Genomic DNA, 23,402 nt, shown 5'->3' on the forward strand with positions numbered 1-23,402 from the left:
TGCAGTGAGCACAAGGCAATAGGTTTAACAGGTAAACAATTGTCTTCATTACCTAGTGATTCTAAAGGAATTTGGAGGCCCAGCTCAGTCTTGGCCAAATGGAAACTTCTCCGCAGCCAAGGCTGCATGCTGTGTCATCACAGCTCTTCCACTCCCCTGCATATGTCTGAGGATGGTGAGCTCTGCTGAGGTTCTCTTCCAGTTACTTCTTCATGTCAGCTGCAAGAGGTTTGTCAGCCTCACCTCGACCCCTGGGAAGTTGCTGGAGCAACTAGTCCTGGAAAGCATTAACAGACACATGAAGGACAGGAAGGTGACCAGGAGTAGTCAGCCTCGAGAAATTGTGCTTAACAATTGCGTTTCGGGTAAAAGGAGAGCAGTGAATGTTGTTTACTTTGACTTTTGTAAGGCTTTTGACACTGCCTCCCATAACATCCTAATAGACAAGGTGGTGAAGTACTGGCTAGAAAAGTAGACAGTGAGGTGAATTGAAAGCTGGCTGGACTGCAGGTCCCAGAGGGTTGTGATCAGTGGCATGAAGTGCAGCTGGAGACCAGTCACTAGTGGTGTCCCCTAGGGCTCGATACTGGGGCCAATACTGCTTAACTTTTTCATTAATGACCTGGATGGTGGGGCTGAATGCACCCTCAGCAGGTTTGTATATGACACAAGACTGTGAGGAGGGGCTGATACCCTAGAGAGTGGTGCTGCCATTCAGAGGGACCTCAACAGGCTGGAGAAATCGGCAGAGAGGAATGTCATGAAGTTCAACAAAGGAAAGTGCAAAGTCCTGCACCTGGGAAGGAATAACCCCATGTACCAGTATAAGCTGGGAGCCAACCAGCTTGAGAACAGCTTTGCAGAGAAGGACCTGGAGGTCCTAGTGAACAATAAGTTGAACTTGGGCCAGCAGTGTGCCCTCATGGCAAAGAAAGCCAACAGTCTCCTGGGCTGTATTAGACAAAGTGTTGCCAGCAGATCAAGGGAGGTGATCCTTCCTCTCTACACAACACTGATGAAGCTGCATCAGGAGTGTTGTGTCCAGTCCTGGACTCCGCAGTACAAGATAGACATGGACATACTGGAGCGAGTTCAGCAAAGGGTCACTAAGATGATTAAGGGACTGGAGCATCTCTCAAATGAGGAAAGGCTGAGAGAGCTGGGATGACTTAGCATGGAGAAGAAAAAGCTCAGAGGGATCTTATCAATGTGTATAAATACCTGATGGGAAGGTGTAGAGAAGATGGAGCCAGACTCTTGTCAGTGATATCCAGTGACAGAAGGAGAGGCAGTGGGCACAAACTGAAACACAGGGAATTTCGCTTGAACATAAGAAAACACTTTTTGACTGTGAGGGTTGTTGCACACTGGAACAGATTGCCCAGAGAGGTTCTGGAATCTCCATCCTTGGAGATATACAGAACTTGACTGGATATGGTCCTGGGCAACCTGCCCTAGCTGACCCTGCTTGAGCAGGGGTTTGGACCAGATGATGTCCAGGTGCCCTCCAACCCCAATTAGTCTGTGATAATGTAATTCTGTGAAAGTTGTCCGTCTTTAAGGCAATTTGGGGAAGGTCATTGAAAGAGGAACAACCAGAGTCCATGCAAGCTGTTCAGTGAGAATGGCACTAAATCAAAGGAGATTTTTGCATTTTGAAAAATAGATTAGTCTGCAGCCCATATTAGCTCCAGTAAGCCATTCCACCACTTGTAAAGTTTTTGAATAATAGCATACTACTACAGTTTTTTTATGAAATTGTATCTTTCCGAGTGCCCTGAGAAGCTCCTTGGGATCTGTTGTCTCAAAGCAGTTAGCAGTCATTTGCCAAGTTACTTATTCTGCTGTGTCTCAAACTTGACGAAAGTCACTGCCCAGCTTAGAGACAAGAGACCAACTTGTGCTTTACAATGAAGGAAAAATACAAGAACTTAGCAGTTTCAGCAATATCTTGCTTCTGTGCAAGGCAGAAAATCCTGCTGAATTTAGAACCAGACATTTTCTCCCAGCTTTGAGCACTGAGCTGAAAAAATACTCTATTTATTTCTGGCCCTGCTGGTTAAGTTTCATTGGCGTCCTTACTTCAAGAATAGGGGAAATGTTTTTTGTTCATTCAAAGGGTAACAAATGGCCAGTGAGATGGTCTTAGTTGGAGATGAATATGACCTCATGCTTGAAGGAAGCATCCCTTCTTTTCTGCCGGTCCCCATTTGCATAATGAGTCCTCTGAACAAATAACTGGGCTAAAACCAATAAAAATTGTATCTGCCTCCAAAGGTACAACATTTGTACCTGCCTCCTGTCTCATAATACTGGGGAGAAAAAATACCATGTTTCATTTCATCTCCTCCCCAACCTTGGTCATCTCTGTTTTTATGGACGAAAGAGCTCTCAAGAGAGATTATATGAGAGCATTCCTGACATTTTTGCGCCTATGTGCAAGGGACTGTCAAGAATTTCTGGGAAAGAGGAACCCTGTAACTAATGTTAACCACAACCCTGGCGACATAGTTTTTGGTAGAATGACTGCCTGTCCCAGCTAACACACAGAACGTGTATCTAAGCGCAAAGCCAGTGAATGGGCAGCTCCCTCTGTCCTGTTTCTTTCTGAATCTAGCCATTTAATTTCAACTTCAGTTTTCATATCTGGGCTAATTAGCTGGTGCTGGCTTGGGTACTGATAGTTAGACTGCTAGTGTAACAGCAACAAGATGATTTGCATCATGGACTGGTTGCTTTGATACTTAGTCAGCAGCTGGGATGCATTTTGCATCCTGTGATGTTGGCAGCTGCACCCAGACCAGCTAGCTTAAACTAGCTCAAATGCAAATGCTCTGGGCTGCAGATCCATCCTGAAGAGGATGTTCCTCTTGCAGCTAGAGAATCATGATGAGCTGTCAGTGCTTGTTAACCATAATTTCTTCCCGTCACACCAGCACCCTATTGTATATCCTTTAGCTCAGATCAAAAATGGAGGATTTTTTGCGTGTTTGTTAAGTATCAAGACACTGAGAAGATAATGGAGAAAAGGGTAGTTGAGCACAAACTTAAGAATGCATCTCAGTGTCTACTAGCAAAGGAGAAGATACTTTGTTCAGCTCATTCAGTAGTTTCCTTTCAGAGGCAGGAGAAAGCCCAGCTGGGACCAACCGAAAAGAGCACAGGTGGCTCATCAGCATGGTCCAGAGCAGGGTCCCCTTTAGCTGTCCCTGTGCAGCAAACCAGAGCTGATGTGGCTGATCCCGAAGATGAGAGTGCAGGCCAGTGCAGAGGCTCCAGTGGAGCTGGATTTCAGGAATCCTTAGGCTTTGGGGCAAATATAGAGCTTGAAGAACTGTTTTATTTTTCTAGTAATCACTTGGTCTGTGCTGAGCTATAACTCTTTTAAATTGATTGATCTATGCCAGTGGCAAACAAGCCTCCCTCCCTCAAAAAAGTCCCCCACTTAAAAAACACAAAACAAGATGAAAACCCCTCAATGTATTAAAAATAGATTCTCTGAATGAAATAAGCACTTCTGGAGCATTTGCTCCTGTGAACATGCAAATTCTTCCTGTTTTCCACTCAGCCTAAAAGTAACATGAAAATTTAAAGATCCCACCCTTCACTTTGACATCAGATAAAATGGATCTTTTCTTAGTAGAGATGTGGAGGTACAGTGGAACAGTAATATCATGACCTGAGGAAGCCACCCCGTGACCTCCGCATGCAGAAAAGAGAAAAGGAAAGGGCAGCTGAGTGTGAAAGAAGACCCTCACTAAAACCGGCATCTGTTAAGGTCAGGGCTGTGTCTCTGTTGCCCGGCAGAGAGGAGAAGGGAGCCGGTGGCAGCACGGCTTTCCCTGCCACCCCGTGGAGACAGATGGTCACTCTTGAAAGAGAAATGGAAAGGGAACAGAGATCTCTCTCCACAGAAATAATTTTGCTCACCACAGCAAGTGCACAAGTTGGAGTGGTTTGGTTCCTCAGAGTCTCATTTGCATTTACAAATGCAAATTTTTATTCAGAGATTCCCTGTAGATCTTCCCTTTCACCATCTACTACATTATTTGGGGAATACTGTGGAAAGGAATGGGACCTTTTGTGATTTATTTCATATTCTGAGGCTGAAAGCCCTCAAAAGCAAGAGATTCCGCCTTGAAGGAAGGCATCTGTTCATCTTGCTAGTGACAGTTTCTGTTGCACTGAGCAGAAATTGTGAACACAGTAAAATGTAAAGTTTATTTTGTATGTTGAGTGTGTGTGTGCATGTGCTAGTCCAGGAGCTGGTTTTCTTGTGCCACATTTAAAAATGCTCGAAGCAGACAAAAAGCAAGGTAATCTATATGCAAATTTGCTGGTTTAGGCAGTCTGATGTGCCAGTGACAAAGAGTGAATTTAATTATAGTTTATTGGTGCTGGTTGTGCTTGAGTAATCTGGAGGTAATGGTGCATAATGCTGAATTAATCTAGGATGAAAAAAATTGGTTTCTTGGGGATAAACTGAAACAAAGGCAAATCATCCTCTATTTCCACAGATGGGTACATTTTCCTGTGCGGTCTATACAGCTAAGTTTTCCTGGTGTAATTTGGAAGCTACCGAATTTTTTAAAATTTTCTAATGATCCACAGAATTTTGGAAGTAAATTTTCAAGAAGAATAGCTTCTGTTTGCAACAGTGGAGTTATTCCAGCAGATAATTTGGTGTTTAGTTGCTCCACTGCTCATTCCCTCCTCCTCCTCACACCCCATATGCTCCCTTGCGGACTGAGTCATGTACATAATGCATTCAACACAATGGCATCTAAGAAGGTAGAAAGTGAGTATTAGCAGTGTTCAAGACAGAAGATAGTGGGAAGAAGAACAAATGATTAGCACAGGAAACAAGGATACACAACAGGAAATTTTCTAGTTCTTTATGTGAAAGATTTGGAAACTATTGCATTAGCATAAATGCTTCAGATAAATATTTCAGAGTAAAATTCATTGTTAGATAATCTGAAAAAAAAGCAAAAGTAGAAATATTCTTTATTGCAGAGCACTTTCAGATATCTGGAATTATGCTCTTAGTATGTGCACACAGTTTTGCAAGATTAATGTATAAACAATATGGAGAATAAGGACAGAGACTGGGCAGTGAGAAAAGGAGTATAATAGCATTTGAACATTTTATTTGCTGTGTAAAGCTGTCCTCTTCGTTTACAATAGCTTTTTTTTTTTTTTTAATGAACCAAAAATATTGCCTCATTCAGGGGAATGTGGGTCCAAAGAATAATTCCTTATAGTAAGGCAGTTGCTGTTTTAGCTTTACAGTTCATGCACACGTCTTCAAACGGTCAGGTAAGCCTGGTCATCTTAATGCAAGGAGGGATAGCATCAGAATTTGACTGCATTTAACAGCAGGCAGTGGATTTGAAGCAGTTTGGAGTGATTTTTCAAAGGTGCTGAGTATTAATTCTACTTTCAATCATAGGAGTTGTGAGTTCTCAGCTTTCCCGAGAAGCAAGCTCGAAATAGCATAAGTTGGTGACCAGAGAGTAAGGTATCCAAAAACAGTCATCATTTTTGGAAAATTTGGCCTAAAGCCAAAGCTTTTGATCCAAAACTAGTCACTTATTTTATGCTTCTGGCTATTGTTTCTGCCTCAGGGAGTGAGCAATGATTCATTTATTTTTGGGCAAGGAATCCAACAAGATGCCTGAATAACTTCAGTTTACTTTTCATCTTCCATGTTGGAAGAAGGTGAAGTAAGAGAACATTTTATTAGGATAATCTCTGATTTCATGCACACACAACCTGTCTGCTTTTAGTCATTTGTTTTGGCATGAACCTTAGAAACCACATCTTTCAGTTCCCATCGCTTTAGGTTTTCAATGTGTTCTATCTTGTTTTCCTTAGGCAAAGAGTTTACTTTATATCTGAAAATGTAATCAGAGCACAAATATATATATTTTTAAACCTCTCAAAAAAATAAGCTCTTTATATTCAAGTGCTTCTGCTTTCTTTATCTGTAGACAGTCGATACTTGTAAAGGAGACAGTAAGTCAGAGGATAACACTCAATTCTTTTCCAGACCCTTTCACTGCTTTCCTGGGTGGGACACAGCACAGCCTTTTGCAGCCTGATGTTTGAGGTGTTCAGGCCTTAATGAGTAATTGGTGTCCAACACTTCCAAAAATCAAGCCAGATTTTTGCCTGTGTCTGTTTCCCCAGCCATAAAGTACCAATGATGCTACCCATTCATCATTATTAAGAACTTTGACATCTGCAAAGGAAAAGGACACTGCAGTTAGACTACATTACATTTCAATGCCTATATGATTGTTTTCCAGGCATTATACCATGGGAAATTCTTTTTCTGTGAGAAAAATTCTGGAGTCCCTTTCTACTTGCATATTACCACTTTTCATTCAAACTCTGACTTCTGAGGTGATTGCGTTTTCAGTGTTCTCCTTTATAATTCATTGTTGTGCCAGATGTTTCAGAGGCAAAAGGAATAAACCTTTTCAGAGGCTATATTTTCACTTTGCTGTCAGATGATTGTAATGACCTTTTCTGGACACAGTATGCACCACGTAACAGAATAATTTCTCTCTCTCTACACGTGAGGCATGTAAGCTGTGGCATTACATGCCACATGTGGCAGGTTAGTGTTTTGTCTAAAGATACAGTATTTTCTCACATGATCCTATCATGACTGACATTGCTACGACCTCTGCTACTTTCACAAAGAGGTTATTACAGGCACTATACATCTAGTTTAGCAAAAATGGGTATCCATAGGGACCAGACCTCCTTCCCTCTGTATGCTGTGGCACACATCTGTCCTGAGACTCAGGAGCTATGAGATGAGGAAATTGATTTACATGGATCTTCACATCAGGTCATTATTTCCTGGGACTGAAGGCTGTCCCAATTCCGTTCTGAACTGATCATCCTGAGTCAGCATTTCTATGCACTATCTAATGATTTTCGTGTGTCACCTGAAGTTTTTGGTAGAGATCTGAACTTGTAGTGGTCATGGTCAACAGCAGAGACTTCTGCCACTTGTGTAGACAAAGCAGTTTCACTACCCACTACTTCCCAAGTGAGCAAGTGGCTGGAGGGATGTGTGTGTGACAATTTTTAGCTAAAACTTTATACTTTCCTATCCAAAGTTGCATGTTTCGTGTATCTAAAATCCAGAAGAAGCCAAATATGTCCATTTGAGCTGCTTTCTAATAATCTCTTACAGGTATGAACCTTCAGTGTTGATCTTGCTGCTTCTGATGTTCAGTCTCATGGCCCAGCTTTGTACAGAGGTGCAGCAGGCAACCTCTGCTCTTGTAGCATGCAGCAGGCCTGATCCAAAGCCCAGTAAAGGTAGAGGGGTTATTTCCAGCCTAGCTCAGTGGGCTATGGGTCCTGTACAAAGTTGTTTTATGTGTCATAGGTAAAGTTGACCATAAAAAGAGAGCCAATGCCAAGACCTCTCTTTTTTCTGACAAAGTGACTGATACTATGGTTCTTAGCTGATGCTAAGAAACAGACTACCAGCAAGGTTTTGAGGCATTTAATGTTCTTTATGAGAATAGGGTGTTCCGCATATTGCTAGTTTGGATCCTAATTGACAGAATATACTTGTGACTCCGCATTTAATCATGGTTGCTGATTGGAGTAATTTAATCAAGGAACTGACTGAAGTAATCTAGAGTAGGCCTTGCTGGCAAATATCAGTAGTTAAGATAGATTGTCCTAGCAGAGAGGACCTCGGAAGAATGACTGCATAGGTCAGGAGTCTGCAGGCTGGAAAAGACATGACTTGTCAGGAACGTGATGCAGGTTTCTTGGCTTGTGAGTGGCATGGAGAAGTAGGGCTAGGGGTCAGTTGGTCAGTGTCTCTTCCAAAACGATAACATCAAGTGAAGCTAGGTTCAGAGCAAAAGGAGGTGGTTCTCCATAGATTGTGCAGTAGACTTGTGAAAATTGTTGCTAAAAGTTATGTTGTGGATGTCAGAAGTTTATCTGGGCTCAAGAAAAAGCTGAAGTACCTCAAAGAGAAATCCATGGAACAATCTAAATACAAATAAAATACATCCTGCTCAGAAAATCCCCTGAGTTGAAAATAATTGCAAGCAGGGAGAGTACTGAGAAGGAAGTATCATGTAAGCTTGTCCTGTTCTTTCGCTTCCCCCATTTATGCCACTGTCAGAGTCAGGATACTAGGCTCAAGGATCTGTGATCTGACCCAGTACAGATGTCCTTGTGAAACTGAGATTTTGGTAGGGTGCCCCAGCAGGGGGGCCTGCAGCAGCCCCTCTGAGCTCCCACAGCAGATCCCCAGAGCAGGGCTGTCTGACAGGGCTACCTGGCTTGCTGTACACCGTTTCCTCCTCTGCCGTGTTTATGCAGTGTTCACTTTCTCCCAAATGTTTGCATGAATTATCTATTAAATTATATCTTTTTTTATAGTTTTAATAAAAAGCTGTTGGTAGGTGTGGTTTTTGAAAATGAGGGGAGATATATGGGGTCATTGGACTGTTTTTAGTTGTGGTGAAAAGGGAGAAGAAAATCCTTGCTTTATCATTTTGAAAGCCTCTGATGCCATCTGCTGGGTTCGGTATGACATAACATATTAGAACAAGATTGCTAGGTGCTGACTGAAAAGAGCATGAAGAGTTGAATTTATCCAGGGCTGCAGTGTCTTTGTTTGCATCTCCTGGTTCTCTTGACTCTGTTGGTGGTAAGGTAACCCATGTCCCTGAGATGTACTGGGCCACACAGATAAGTGCCTTCTTATAGTTTTTTTTAATGACACTGTTAAGACTGACTTGTCTAATGGTTTTTACTGTGTTTGGTCACACAATAGAGAAATGCTGGAAGAAAACTGGGAGTGTCTGTCAGTGTGCCCTGGCCTCTGTGCAGGAGTGAATACTGCTGAGCAGCACAGCAGCTGCCTGAAGCATGGGTCCCATGGGGCAGACACAGGGTCTGCTCTGCAGTTTGAATGCCTTGGGGCAATGAGGTGGTGACCCCGGGCTCCAGCATGAGATGTCCCTAGCTCTCTCCTTGGGAATGCCCACAAGCAAGCTAAAAGAGTAAGGTAGCTATGGCCCATCCAGAGGACTGATGTGGACCTCGCATGTTCATAGTGCAGTGCAGGTGGCCAGCTATGCAGTGGAGAGAAACCATGAACTCAACTGTGACAATGTTCCAGTGACCTGTGTGAGCTGCTGGGTTCAAACATATAGGGAGTTTTAATGTAGTTGCCCACAGCACTGGCTTGGGACACTTGCGTTGCTGTGAGTCCCCACTACAGTAATATCCTTATCACAACTGTCTCCCAGCGTGTTTGCTCTTGCTCCTGAGTTTGATGGTGCAGGGTTTTGGCTTCAATACTGGTTTGCGCAATCCCATCCTCTCTCCCAGCCCTAGCTGCTCATGCCCTCCCCATGCCACAGTGCACCCTGTCCCCATGCTGTGTGTGAGGCCATGCTGTATACTGCTGAGTTAAATAAAATAAAAAATCCCACAAAAACTCTAGCATGATAAAATGGGTTATTTTTAACCCAGTTCAGTTCCTTTTTTCAGTTCACTGTGTGGCCTCATAAACAGTTGGGTCAGCACAAGCGAGGAGGCCTGGTGTCCGCAGCACTGAGGGAGGAGCAGGGACATGGCTGAAGAGCAAGACCTCTGTATTCAGCACTGCTTTTGAAGCCCCTGTGTCATCCAGCTGTGGCCAGGGCTTGGTGTCAGCATCAGGGAAGTCCCAGACATGAGCAGGTGTCTGTGAAGAGACATCTGGCTGCTACGTCAGAGCCGTCGTGGAGGAAGGGCAGCCCAGGCCATCAGGCTGCAGACACTGCTCTGTGCGGGCCACGAAGAACCCGGCTGAGCTTAATGATATATAGAAAACAAGGGTCCTTGCTGTTAGGTGGAAGTAAGCTTTGAATTTTCTACTGCTCAGGCAGAGAAGAGAGTGATTTGGCTATAGTGAATCCTCAGAGCATATTTAAATGCACTTTTGTGCATTAACCAAGTTTCACTAACTGTGCACCTAGAATTTAAAAAAATATTCATCAAAATGAATACCTGAATGAGGGGTAATGAAGCCTTTGGCTTTGGTTTCATTTTTTTCCTTATGTCTCAAGAGATGGTCGTGTAAAATCCCATCCGTGCTACTAAAATCCATGCTACTAAAATCTTACAGCCTTCCCTGCTGTAGTGCAGGGAGCAAATTCCTTCTGAATCTTAGGGAGGATGTTCAATTTGCAGGCAAGGAGTCAGCCCAACATTTTGGTAACTTTTGAATTGCAGTAATATATCGCTACATATCATACTGTGCTGAGCAGTAATGGAGAGAGGTCCTAGACTGCATCAAAAAGAACCAAAGAAAGAGGTTTAACAGATGTGTAGGTTTCTGAAAATGGTTACTTCTGATAGTGTTGCATTTTGAATAATCCTCTAGCTACAGCATGTGACAGTTTTACGGAATTGTTGGCAAGCAACAGCAAGAGTAAAGCAGAATGAAAACTTGTAGGAATAAAGCTAGAACTAGACCCAAAGGAAGGCGGTGAGTTGAGAAGGGAGAATCTGTTTCAGCTGAGATTTTATGCTTATCCAAATTTAACATGCTCTTTGAAAACTAATCATGTTCAGCTTTCAGTCTGGATGCCTTACAGATGGCAAGCCCCAGTGAGAAACATACTTCCTTCCAGTGTTTATACATTAAGTGTTAGACCTTGAACCATGACATTTCTAGACTTCATTGACCTCTAGATCACTATTAGATTTCTATAACTCTTGAATTCATATTACAAAGTATTGAAATTGTTTCAAGCAAATGCTACCAGTGGTAATTCACATGTAGTTCACAATCACCATCTTTTTCATATTTTCTTATACTCTGTTTTACTTTTCTTTTCAAATCATCTTTATGTTAACATGGTGCCTGTAGGCAGTGTTCTCACCAAAGTCACTGTGCGGTGCCTTCATACTTTTGTATTGCAACTGATCTCTGTGTTTGTCTAATTGCATGAATTAATATCTTTCAGCACCCTCAGATTCAGAAGGAGTCACAGTATATCAAATACCTTTGCTGTGATGATCAAGCAACTCTGCATCAGTGGGTAACAGGTATAAGAATTGCCAAGGTGAGATTAAAAGTAAATTTCTGTGTGGCCTCACTGGCCACATATGTTTTCTGTGACATTGTAAAGTCCTGCCTCCCTCAGGTAATCTCCAACTGGAGATGTGATTGTGCCAAGAATGGACATATATATTCATGCTAATTTTAGCATAGAAATGAAGAGCAGAAGGCCATGACTTCAGCACAGATTTACTAAATGCTCCTGTACGCTAGTTATCAATGTGTTTTCCCCATTAACATGTAAGAATAAATTTTGTAGCTACAAAATTAACGTACTCATAAAACTCACACCACAGATATGTGATGTAATAGTAAGATGCTGTGGCTAAAGATGGACAGGCTCTGGTTCATGTCTTACACTGCCAGAGCTTTTTGCTCTAGAGCCCAGGATTCAGCATCCCAAGTCTCCAGTCTGAAAATGTAATACTTGGAAAGCACTGGAAAAGGATATTTATTGAGCATGGTTGGTTTTAAAGCCAAGTTTCAAGATGTTTACAAATACTGAAATGAACATAAAATGTGAGAGTGATATCAGTAGGACTGCATTTGGCCATGGGGATTAATGTTGTTTTTGCTAGTGTGGAGATGTTTTCCACCTGGTCCTATACAGAGACGGGGCAACACTTCTAGAAACAGGTACTTTTTAAACAAAGCTGGGCAGGAAGGAATGGGGTCAGAAATGTTGTCTGAGAGCAAAATGAATGCTTGGCCTATTTCAAGTTTAACACCTTGTTGTATTGTTTTGCAGTATGGCAAGACACTATACGATAATTACAAATGTGCAGTGAAGAGAGCTGGCTTGGCCTCTCGGTGGACAAATCAAGGGATGATGGAACCAGCTGTCTCTGCAGGATCCTTATCTACAGGTACCAGTGCTGTCAGAGCAGTTGAAATCACAATTACTGCCCTCTTCTCTGCCCCCCCCCCCCAATCATGAGCAGTGCATATAGTCTGTGTTCAAAAAATTTTCCCATGGATTCAGCACAATAATGACTTGTTCTAGAGAGCCCAGTGTAGCTCTGAACTATAATCAAGCTCGCTCTGTGCACTTCTTTTAAAATTATGACTTCAAGGACACAAAGGCGACTCACCAAAGGCCAGTTTAAATCAATACACATTTCTACACAATTTAATAGGAATTTTTCTGTTGACAGCTGTGTACAAATCTGTTATCCTCCCTCCACATTATCCTGACTGATGGTCCATGTCTTGAAGTTTTCCATTCGTCCATCTGCATTCTGGCAGTGTCAGAGCTTTTATTCCAGTGGGTAGAAGGGATGAGTGGGCTATTCTGAGGATGATCTTTTCAGAAAGACGTTATTTTAGGGTGAGCCACTCTCTTTCCTGTTTTCCTTGCCATTATCTCCCTCATGGGGAAGGGTCTGCAAAGCCTCTCACAGACTCATTTGTACAGTAACAATGTGGGTGTTAGGAGAAGGGGGAAGAAAAGATTGGGTTAGTCTCTAACTTTACTTTTCCAGTAGCTTCATTCATGTGCTGCTACCTATTTTATCATCATACAGATACTCTAATGCATGATACTAGCTGTAACTTGCATGAATGTTTTTAGTTCACATACTTAAGATATGCTTTATTTATTAGGGAGAACATGCTGGCCAAGTACATACCACTGTAAGAAGAGTCAGACTCAAAGTCAGTGTTGACAATTCCCCATACCACTAACCTTATTTATTTTCATATACACTCACAACTCAAAATCCTCTTGAAAGCCTTACTTTGCCCTTTCTCAGTATATGTGAGAAGAAAGTGGGCTTTCCACTATGGCTTGGAGTCAAATCATGGTAAAAAATGCATGTCTGGGGTAGGAGGGACCAGTAACAGACTGTTTTAAGATCAGTGGACTCTCCGATAGTCATGTTGAGTGTTGGGCCCAGAGTGACTTTAGTTAGGGTGGCTGGGACAGGGTCATGCAGCATTTTGTTTTCTGATGTTGATGGCAGCAGAGAGGTGGCTGACCAGTGGGACTCCACACTGGTGCTGCACTAGATACTGGATACTGGCAGGATCACAGCCTAATTAAGTATATATATGTCTTTATGACTTTGACTCCTGACCAGAATCCAGGAACATCGCATGTGATCATAAAATATACTGTTAATCTTAACTAATGGATCCCATTAAATGGTTAAAGAGCCTGAAAAGATTTTAGACATGTATGTTGTCTCTGTGGAAATGACTGCGAAGAATCATTAGCTTTTTAATTAACGTAAGTGATTGGGATTCTTGCTGTCTTATAGTTAGCATTACTGCCCTACATAAAACCTGGGGGGCCAACTGTAATACTATAGAGTGCCTGACTGAGCAGTTGTCAGCTTGTGTTTTGAGAATGGAACAAAACATGTTTTCCTGTGTTTTCAAATGTCTGTATAGGTTGATTTCAGCATCGGCTAAAATTTACCATAGAAAACTACAGTCCTGTCTGAGCTTAGAGGCGGCTGTACTCTAATAACTTCATTGACTGCTAAAAGTAATGCTCAGGGAGGCAGGTGGAACTTCTGTTCTCACATCCTATGTAGTCTGTACTCCCTGATCACAGTGCTGTGACCAAAATTTGTGTGTCTGCATATACCCCAAACTATATAGTCTATGGTGTTGACATGTCCCAAGTGCCAAACAAATCTCAGGCAAAATATGTTGTTGTCATGTCTGCCTCACTATGTATATCTTTGGACACTCCAATAGCAATGTATGTTGTGTGCCAGCACAATACTGTGATGTTCAAAAGATGAAGGATGCTGCTCTTTGCAGATGTGCTGTATCACTACAAGGCTCTTGGGCAGCTACATTTTGCATTACATTTGTACTAATTTTTTTTGTTGTTTAAAGCAAATGTTATTTCACCATAAAAATTTGCAGAAACTGCCTCAGGAAGAATACTATAAAATCTAAATTAAATCTCCAGAGAGAAGAGTGCATGGACTTACATTCTGGATTGACTGGGGGTTCTTTAGCTGACTGTCTTTGTGTATAGCATACATATAGGTATGGGGCAGGAGCTGCTGTATTAAATGTTGCCTTCAAATCTTACGTAGTTTATGAAATACACATTCATTAACAGAAGAAGAAATAGATTATCATTTAGCTATGTCCCAACTTCCTGGTATCCAGGTAGACCTCTGTACCTTATGGTATGTAGTGTGGATCTCCCTCTGCCTGCTCTCATCCAGTTATATCTCAGCAGGACTGAGGGTGATAATGTCTTTGAGCAGCATGAAGCCCAGACTCCTACACTGCTATGGGGAGTAGGTGAAGTGAAGAGGGATGATAATTTGCCCCACTTGAGAGCATGACCTCAAAACCAAGAGATTCACATCTCTCTCTGCTGAACACTTACAGCCAAAAGATTGGTTTTCACTCCTTATTCAAGTTCCATGTCAGACCTTTAACAGCCACAGGCTGTAGTATGAGTGATCAAAATGGCACTTTGGATTAAATATACTGGACTACATGTAGGCATAAAACAAGGACTTCAGACTATCTCCTGTCATCCCTTGAAGCCTAAGCAGTACCAGTAAATTCAGTGAACTACAGGGTGTGGTCTTACTTCTCTGTTGATTGTGTGATTTGAAAGTATAGCAATAAAAATGTATTTCTTATCACACTCATAGAACCTATTTGCTAATCAGAAAAGTATTCAGATCTTTTAAGTACATGTTAAAATTTTAATTACCTTTGTGCTTAGATTTATATTGTAGACGGCTGAGTGCTCACAAGCATCCAGAAAGTACTTGAGTAGAACCGGATCCATGGATTTGTATCTCAGAGTGATCTCTTCAAGCATCTCTATGCAGATACATTTGCAGAACCAGCTCTATTTTTTCTTTACCCACCATATTACACTGAATAACAAAATACTGTTATTTTCATGAATATTGCTATCATAAACCAGCATTGGTTGATGTTCTACAGTCACAGATTCATTCAAGATACTTTTGTTACTGTAACTGAACACTTTGTGCATGAAGATAGACCTCTCAAAGCAATACTTTGATCAGTTCATCTTTACTGGATCTCAGAACCGTAAATTATAACAGAACTAAACCAGTCATTAAGGTTTACAAATATATGTACAAGGCACCAAAGATTGTCTGCTACTTTGACATGTTACAGCTTCCAAAAATCCTAGACTAAAGTGAACTAAAATGAACTAAAGTTCATTTAATACTTACCAGACTATACAGGGGTGGGGGATGTTTTTTCTGGTTAAAACCGCAAACTTTTTCTTTGGTCTCACATTCACTTACTCTGGCAGTACTATGGTATTTATGTATATCCCTTACAAACACTTTAAGGGTGGACAAAAGTTCTGCAGAGCTTTAACTTAGCCAGCTAGCAGATCTTTAGTAATCTGGGAATACGGTGGGTTTCACAAATCATCTGTGATTCCAGATTGGCAGGAAAGTTGCTAAGAAACTGATTCAGCCCATCTGTAGTACTTCTGACCTTCAGCTTGCATGACTTATGCATATGAAACTACTGCACTTTTAGTCTCTAAGCAAAAGTAAAGGGGAAAAAATGTAGTAAAATCTGAGAATTTAATTAATACTACAGCACTCCACAAACTTCAAGACGCTAAAGATGGGCATATAACACGGAAGGCCAGAGAGTTGCCTTAACTATACCAGTTTTTCTGCTTAGCTCCCCTTCTGAGCCAGCTACCCTTCTCTCTTCCTATGCCAGCCTTACCTGTCCCTTCTATAATCGCCAGTTTACAATGGTCAAAAGAAAAAGATCTTTGCCATAACTTTTACATGCACAGATGATTTGTCATAAGTCCTTGCAATTCTGCCACTTGTTTTTCCTGTAGGACTGTCAGCTGCAACCATGGCAGCATGTAGACAGTTATTAGTTTTAATGTAAGGCATCATGTTTGTTTTCTTTAGGCAATGTACCGAATATGAAAAGTCACAAAATAAGCCCAAAGTGGAAAACAGACATCATCGTGGCTTTTTGCTGCATTATGTATAAAACCTGCAATGAGTGGGTTTTCTGGTGGATGTTGGAAAGATCTTTTTTATAGCCTTTTACTTAGTTTGTTATCTGCTGTTCTGGTTAATATCACAAAACCGTAAGCCTCTTTTTCCCTCCCTTTGTTTTTGTCACAGATGCTGTTCAGGCAAATGGACAGATGCCCCAAATTGTTCCTCCTGCCAGTGCAGAGTTTTCAGAGGCTCAGAAAAAAGTGGATACATCAGAGGTACAGGTCAGCAGCTACTAGTGGTGAACCAGTTAAATTTCACTAATGAACCATTTCTTCAAGTTTGTTGTTCTTTACCCCCCGTCTTCCCCCTCCAAGTGCCAGTGTACTGCTGTGACAAGGATTTGGCCCCTGGGGAGTGGCTGGCTCCTTGCAGCTCCTCCTTCCTCATGCTTTGCACACTACAATGTAATATGCATGTGCGCAGAAGCCAAGGACCTGCTGGTGGAAGTGAAGGCACAGCCATCCATCACTCATTCTTCAGAACAAGTATCTGTGAGTTCATGTAGCAGAAATAGGGAAACGCCTTCTGGGACAGTCTCAGAGTCTTTGCTGCCAGAACCTTGGTGCCATTTCCTGTCTCTACCAGAAAACAGGCCTTGGCCTGGTAACACAAAGGCTGCAGCAACATTTTCAGTGGGAAACACTGTGCACGCCTGAAGATAGGCATGTAAGAAAGGAGGAAGTATGTAGAAGGACAAACACTACATGCTTTCATTAGGATGTAAATGCACTCCTAAATTAAGCTCCAAATTTTGCCCACTTACTCCATCTCCAGCTGTAAAAAATATCAGAAGGTACAGTGTGAGGACTTCAAAAACACATACATGTCCTACAGAAAAAAATCTGCATTTGTTTGCAGTTGGTTATTCAGTTGTATCCCTCCATCCTGCATAAAGAGCAGGACAGGACAAGTAAAACTGTAAATTCCTAGGATTTTTTTTGCCATTTCCATAACATGTCCTACATTTCTTGTTTCTATCTTTGAATTCTTCTTTTAAAACACTCTATTACCCTGTTCTGAACTGCACTTCCTCTTGAATAGATTATATTCTCAGAATTCAGGCAGCAGTTCCCTCTTCATTTTGTCTAATTTACTTGCTTCTTTTTAGGCAAGGAGAGAGACAGCAAGAGAAGGCAAGTGTGCTATACATAGTTAATTCCAATATGTCAATACTGCTGACCACAGGGTTGCAGAGCGCTTTTCTCTAGCAGAAGCAAACATGTTGCCTTTCTTTAGTCACAGTTTCTGCAAGCCTGGGACCAAAAAATCACATTGAAGTCTTTCAGGGTACATTGTGTTACAGCTAGAGCACTAAGCTAGCTAGGTTTAAACTGATAAATTAGCATAACTAGAACTGAATGTAGTACGAGGCTTTTATGTTCAGGAGGGGAGACTTCTCCAGATTCACAAGAACAGATGTAAAAGCAGAAAGTGCATGTTAGATTGCATGATTTTATGGTAATTGTCAGCAGCTACCAGCTGCCATCTAAAAAAATGGAGAGAAAATTATGTTCAGACATTGCCAAATGGGCTTTATTTATCTTCAGAGTGTTGACTAGCAAACACAACTTGAAAGATAAGCCACCCAAATGTTACTGGATGTTTTAATTCATTTTTTGCTTAGAGAAAGTGATCAGAGGATTTAAATGTCTACTAACTTTGCAAATGTGGCTAGAACTTAATGGCTTCAGGGCTTTTTTTGTCATATGTTGTTCCAACAGCGGTGTGTGTGTGTGTGTACACACATGTGCCTTACACAACAGGCAGAAGACTCCCCTGGGGCTTGCCAGTGGTGCTCACCTGTTTACCAGAGGAGCAGCACTTTCCCCTGCTGTGCACTGCATAGAATAGGCACAGGCTGGTTCAGCCACTGGTTCCCCACTGGTTTGCAGTGCTCTCCCTCCTGCACTGAAGGGAGCCCAGTGCACTACCCCACAGCTGAATGCAGAGTGATGGGGACAGTGAATCTAGACGTACATGCTGTAAAATCCCAAATAGCTTCACCTTCTCCCCAGCTCACTACTGTTGTGACTAATAACCAGTTTGGCAGAGATTGGTAACTTCCTCATTATTTCAGCTTTATCCAGATACCCAGCAGTCACAGCTAGAGTGGGAGATAGAGATACATTGGGAAGAGAGCCAAAACTACATCTGCTTTTTATGTCCTCAAATCTTGCTCAGTATTTTTGGATGTAAACACACACCACTGAGACTTTTTTTCTTTAAAAAAACAAAAAACTTCATGTCCTCAGGGAGTGAGCAGCAGGGTAGAACATCAAGGAAGTATTTTTATATATCTTACTAACTGCAACTTTTTTAAATTGTAAAAGCATTCATTTTATGTGGGCAGCACTCAGAGAAGCACTATGGATACTTTTAACAGAGAATGTCCACTGTCAAAGCCCTATTGGCAGCTACAGAAAGAAAACAAAATACTGTTTGCACTCTTTTGGCAGAATGTACTCTACCTCATTTCACTGTGTGTCCATTGCACTCTTCTCACATACTTTCACATCATTTCACTGTTCTCAGGCAGTGACAGTAGTTTACAGATGTACTGACTGTCTTGTCCTTTTATTCCTTCTGTTTGATAAAGGATAAGTCAAATGGTGTCAGTGCATCTGGCCTGGCACAGCCAGTGATGAGGCCACAGAAATACCAGAATAAGAAAGGCTCACTGCAACCTCCTCCTCCACCTGAAAGGCGGTCATCTGCTGTTGCTGCTTCACCAGTTCTGCCCTCCAAAGTCAAACGAGACAGCGGCATCTTCCTAACAGATCCAGACAGCTTTCCAGCACCACCACCTGCATTGAAGATTGATTTGCCACCACCACCATCTGAGTTCTGTGAACCTCCTCCTGATTTTGTGCCTCCACCACCACCATTGTCCAGCAGTGGTAATGGAGACTTGCCTTTACCCCCTCTGCCTCCACCTCCACCTGTTGCCAGTAAGGTACCACCTCTGACAAAGAAACCTGTGCCACTTCCTCCAAAAAGACAAGAAAACACAGGACAAGATGGAGAGCCAAGGCCAGCTGGGCCACCTCCACTGGGGGGTGGAGGCAGACAGGCAGATTTCATGTCTGATCTGATGAAAGCTCTTGAGAAGAAAAGGGGTAGCAGCTCCTGAACGCTGAGGGCAGATGAACTTTAAGGCATAGCTCTTGGTGTTTGGTGTCATGGAAGGTGGTGTGGGATGAGGCCCTGCCAGGAGGAGTTCTCCCCCAGAGCCTCCTGTGCTCAGCCCCTACCTTGTCCCTACAACCTGCTCCTTCCCTCCCCATTACCATCACTCCAGCACCAGGCCAAGGTAAGAAATTGGGGGTATGCTCTTGCTTCACTACAACAAGATAGCTAGGGTTGGTGGAGCAGCACTCGCCAGGCAGCAAGTGAAATGCACCTTCTGTAGCTGCCTTGTAAGAGAATTAGAGCTGAAGGAAACAATACTGTTTCTCATCGGAATTCTGAGAAGTGGAAGATTTCCCTCAAAGAATCTTTATTTTTATTAGAAAAGCCCAAGTTATTTTATTTTTTGGTCAAAAGACACTCCCCCCCCCCCCCCCCAAAGAGAGACCTATCTTAAAAAGAAAAATCTCAGCTAGATTACCCCGAGATGAAAGGCAGGACAAGGGCCATTCCCAAAGAGTATCACCCCAAATGTTATACACCACTGTTTCCACACACAACTCCAGTCATACTGTCAGCACTCACAATTACTCCCTTTAAATATCATTTATTTGGTTAATTTTAGGTCAAGACAAATTTTTATCTCAAAGTGTTGTATGTTGCCCCTCGTGAGCAGAGCTTTTTTTTTTTCCCTGTTGGTTAACATTTGTCTTCAAACTGTACCTAGAAATAGTCTGTTTCCACAAAGACTTCATAATTATCTTGTACCTGATAAGAATGTGTCTCCTCCTACATATTTTTTTTTCATTTGTTCTCCATTTCAATTCTCCATTGTCATTTAGGCAGCATCCATTATTAGTTCTCAAATAAAAATAGCTTCTATTTTATATCTGCACAAAGTGTCACAGTTAATGAACATGCATTTTACTAGAAATTGGTACCACAGAACTTCAAATATTTTAAAGACTTTTTGCCTATATCTTCTAGATTGTTTTTAATTTCCTCCAGTCTTTATCCCTGTCTCATGCACATGATCTTCTAAGATTCCATAAATAACATACTCTTTTTTCCAAGCATGGCACCATGAAAGTGTATTAGCCATAGGAGCATATCAAAGCTTAGAACTACCTGCATCCACTGCCTCCAAGCTTCATGAAAAAATGCCAGTCATCCTAGCAAGTCTCACATTATTGCCAAACAACTCACTTTCTGATTTTGGTTAGGACTAATTTTCCCTTCTAGCCTAGCCAGCATAATTTGGAAGATGATAGTTTGTGAGATTCCAGCTATCTGTTATTGGGCCGTATCAGTTCCTGTGACCAATATCAGAGCTCCTCTCACGGGGAATCTGAAGAATAGTTTTAGTTGGGGTGTGCTTTATGTTTGGAAACTTCAGACATTTCTAAAGCCCAGGCACTGCACTGCCACAGCATGTCTGTACAGGAGGACTGCTGCATCTTGGCAACGTTTGCTGGAGATAATCACAAATCACAAAGCCTAACCAGTGCAGCATGTAGCCCAGTGAGTCTGTCTTCCTTTTTGAAATGCTTCAAGTCCTTTGGAACATGAGTTTTAGAGGCCCATTACTCTGAAAAATAGCCATAAAAAGCAAAGTATGCTGTTTAAATAAAGAAATAAAAGCAGCTCACAGACCAGGAGGAGAGGCTGCACTGCTGTTTGTCAAAGTGGGGTTGCTAGGGCCAGTGCAGAAGTGGTGGTGGGAGGCAGGGGAATGACAACGAGCTGATGACAGTGCCAAGGCCTGGGAATGTTTGGGGTCATCTCTAGTCCTATTTTTGCTTTAAGGTTACTTTTTTAATATCCGCATACCTGCGTAAAGAGCCTGGCAGAAATATGAAGGCAATAACCACCCCTTTATAAAGCGCCTTTCTTTGTGAAGCGGCTACCTAATCTGGACTACTCTTTAAAAAAACAAACAAACAAACAAAAAAACCATTAATGATATTGTGAACTACATACATTTCTTTCCTACTACTGAAATGATTTTTCTTTAAACTCCATGGTAAAGCACACAGCAGTGTCATCTCAGGTGAAAGAGATGGCTGCTTGAAGCAGACCAATAAATGCTACCGTAAACACATGTGGGCAGAAGGCAGTTGTGGTTAATATACCTCCCTGTTGTTGCATTTGAGAAAAATATAAAAGCATTTTAATTACAGAAGTTTACAAGATTGTATGTGTGAGCAGCCTTAAGAGACAGATGTGTATCTGCACAGATGGCAGGGAGTCAGGGTGTTATCTGTAGGGGCCACCATTCAAAGAATATACAAGGAGCATTAAAAGGCCAGAAGCCAAAAGGAAAAGCTAGAGAGAGCTTGCAGTGTGCTGACATTGCAGAATTAAATGAGTATCAATCACCCTCTTCCCATCCCACACCATTACATTACATACCATTTACCAGCAATCACCTCCCGGGGGGGGCCTTTGATTCAGGCCCCTAATTATTTGACTAGTCTGGAAAAGGCAGGGACATTTCTGGCTCTCCAGGATCGTGAAGGTATACTAAGTCAGTGTGGCATGGCTGTCAAGTCCAAATGCTTAGCAGTTTCTGTGCTGACCTACATCAATGAAAAAGTTGTTAGTGGAGTCCAGAAGTGCAGCACTAACTGATGTTGGCTCTGGCAGTTACATGTGAGAGTCAGACCCTTCAAGTGGGCTCAAACAGCCAGTTGTTTTCCAAGTGCTCTTACCCACCAACCAGGCATCTTTTTATTGGAGCATGGGTAGGAGGGCCTGCTGGCCCCGCTCTCATTTGTTCAGCTAGTTCCTACTATATTTGCATATCTCAGTGGCTGCGTAAGCACCTTCCTCTGCGAGACAAAGACCAGGACTTCATTATAATAAAAAACCATGAACACTTAGAATGAGGGACATGGACTTCTCACAAGCTGGAATTATGCAAGACAAAACATGACTCTGTATCACCATCAGGAGGAGAAGACAGTACCTGGTCAAAGCACTAGAAGTAGAAAGGGTGCTGAAAGTAGCCAGAGAGCACTGATGGATGCAGGAGGAACTTGGGGATGCTCAGAAGTTGCTTCAGAACATGGATGCTTCAGCAAGTGAAGCGCCAGATGAGTCACTAAAAAAAGTTTGTGTTAATGTGAAATAGCCCTAGTTAGTATCTTTTCAGTTGAGACAAGCTGCATACTTTTTCTGCAGTAAGCATGCCCATCTCCAGAGTTACTCAGGTATATCTATTGGACAGACACTTCCTTTCTCCTTCCTTTCTTTGGTCTGTCCACACATTAAGTATTGGAAGAAGAGGTAAAGCCCACATCAGGAATATGGGGGTGGGGGTATGTTATGACTACTGTTAACCATTTCTTTGCTCTGCAGCCAATGCTTCTGGATCTAGCATTGCTAGCAAGATGCCAGAGATTGTATGCCTGCATCTCTTGCTAAATAAAAGAGGAGCAGGGTTGCAGACTTGAGCACTCGCCTAGCGCTCACCCATACTGCCTAAGAGTGCCTAAACACAGTCCCAGACACAATTCAAGTACAGGACAGGCACCATTCCCAGAAGACAAGACATGGACAAGACTAAAACCAGTTTGACTCTCCCTACAGAGGTCCCCCCTAGTGTGAACATGACCAGTTAGGGTACCTGTTCTTGGGGCAAGGGACTAGTCCCTGGCCCTCTTATTTACCAATACAGACAGAGCCCATGCAACTCCTACTGGTCTTCCAGTTTCCTCACTTTCAAAGTGAGGAATAAGCTCTCATCAGGAGAGCTCTGTTCACTGATAACAAAAATGTTACCTAGAAGTTTTGAACTGACAGGCTAAAGCATTCAAAAGATACCATCGCCAAATATCCAAACTGAGAAATGTTCTCGAAACAAGTGCAAGGTTCATAAGCTTAGCCAATTAAGTACAAGCCTTAGTTCTAAGTGCAGAAGAAAAAAATATTAGCTAGAAGTAGGTTAAAAAAAAGATTAATGACTTCCAATTTTTTTCATACCTGATTGATTTAAACAATACAGAGAATCATTAAATGCTAAAGATCTGGGTGTCGTTTTATGAAGAGCTGTTAAGCGCGCACCTCTGACACACACAAGTGACACAGCTATCTGCTATCCAACTATCTTTATATCAAATGGATTTTTTTTTTTTAATGAAATATATAACCATCATCAAAATAAA

General features: G+C 42.0%; 1 protein-coding gene across 2 annotated transcripts in view; it reads left to right on the plus strand.

The window, feature by feature from the left end:
- APBB1IP (amyloid beta precursor protein binding family B member 1 interacting protein) overlaps positions 1 to 20,123 on the plus strand; it is a 67,862-nt gene extending 47,739 nt beyond the window's left edge. Inside the window, exons 11-14 of one of the 2 annotated variants that reach the window (XM_067291812.1) lie at positions 11,013 to 11,111; positions 11,856 to 11,973; positions 16,234 to 16,331; positions 18,707 to 20,123. In XM_067291812.1, coding sequence (XP_067147913.1) covers positions 11,013 to 11,111; positions 11,856 to 11,973; positions 16,234 to 16,331; positions 18,707 to 19,240 — 849 coding nt within the window. In that variant the 3' untranslated portion in view covers positions 19,241 to 20,123. The remainder of the gene's footprint in view (positions 1 to 11,012; positions 11,112 to 11,855; positions 11,974 to 16,233; positions 16,332 to 18,706) is intronic. The other variant, XM_067291813.1, reaches the window with a different exon arrangement.
- Positions 20,124 to 23,402: the final 3,279 nt, after the last annotated feature.

This window comes from Apteryx mantelli, chromosome 2, assembly GCF_036417845.1.
Source record: "Apteryx mantelli isolate bAptMan1 chromosome 2, bAptMan1.hap1, whole genome shotgun sequence".
NCBI lineage: Eukaryota > Metazoa > Chordata > Aves > Apterygiformes > Apterygidae > Apteryx > Apteryx mantelli.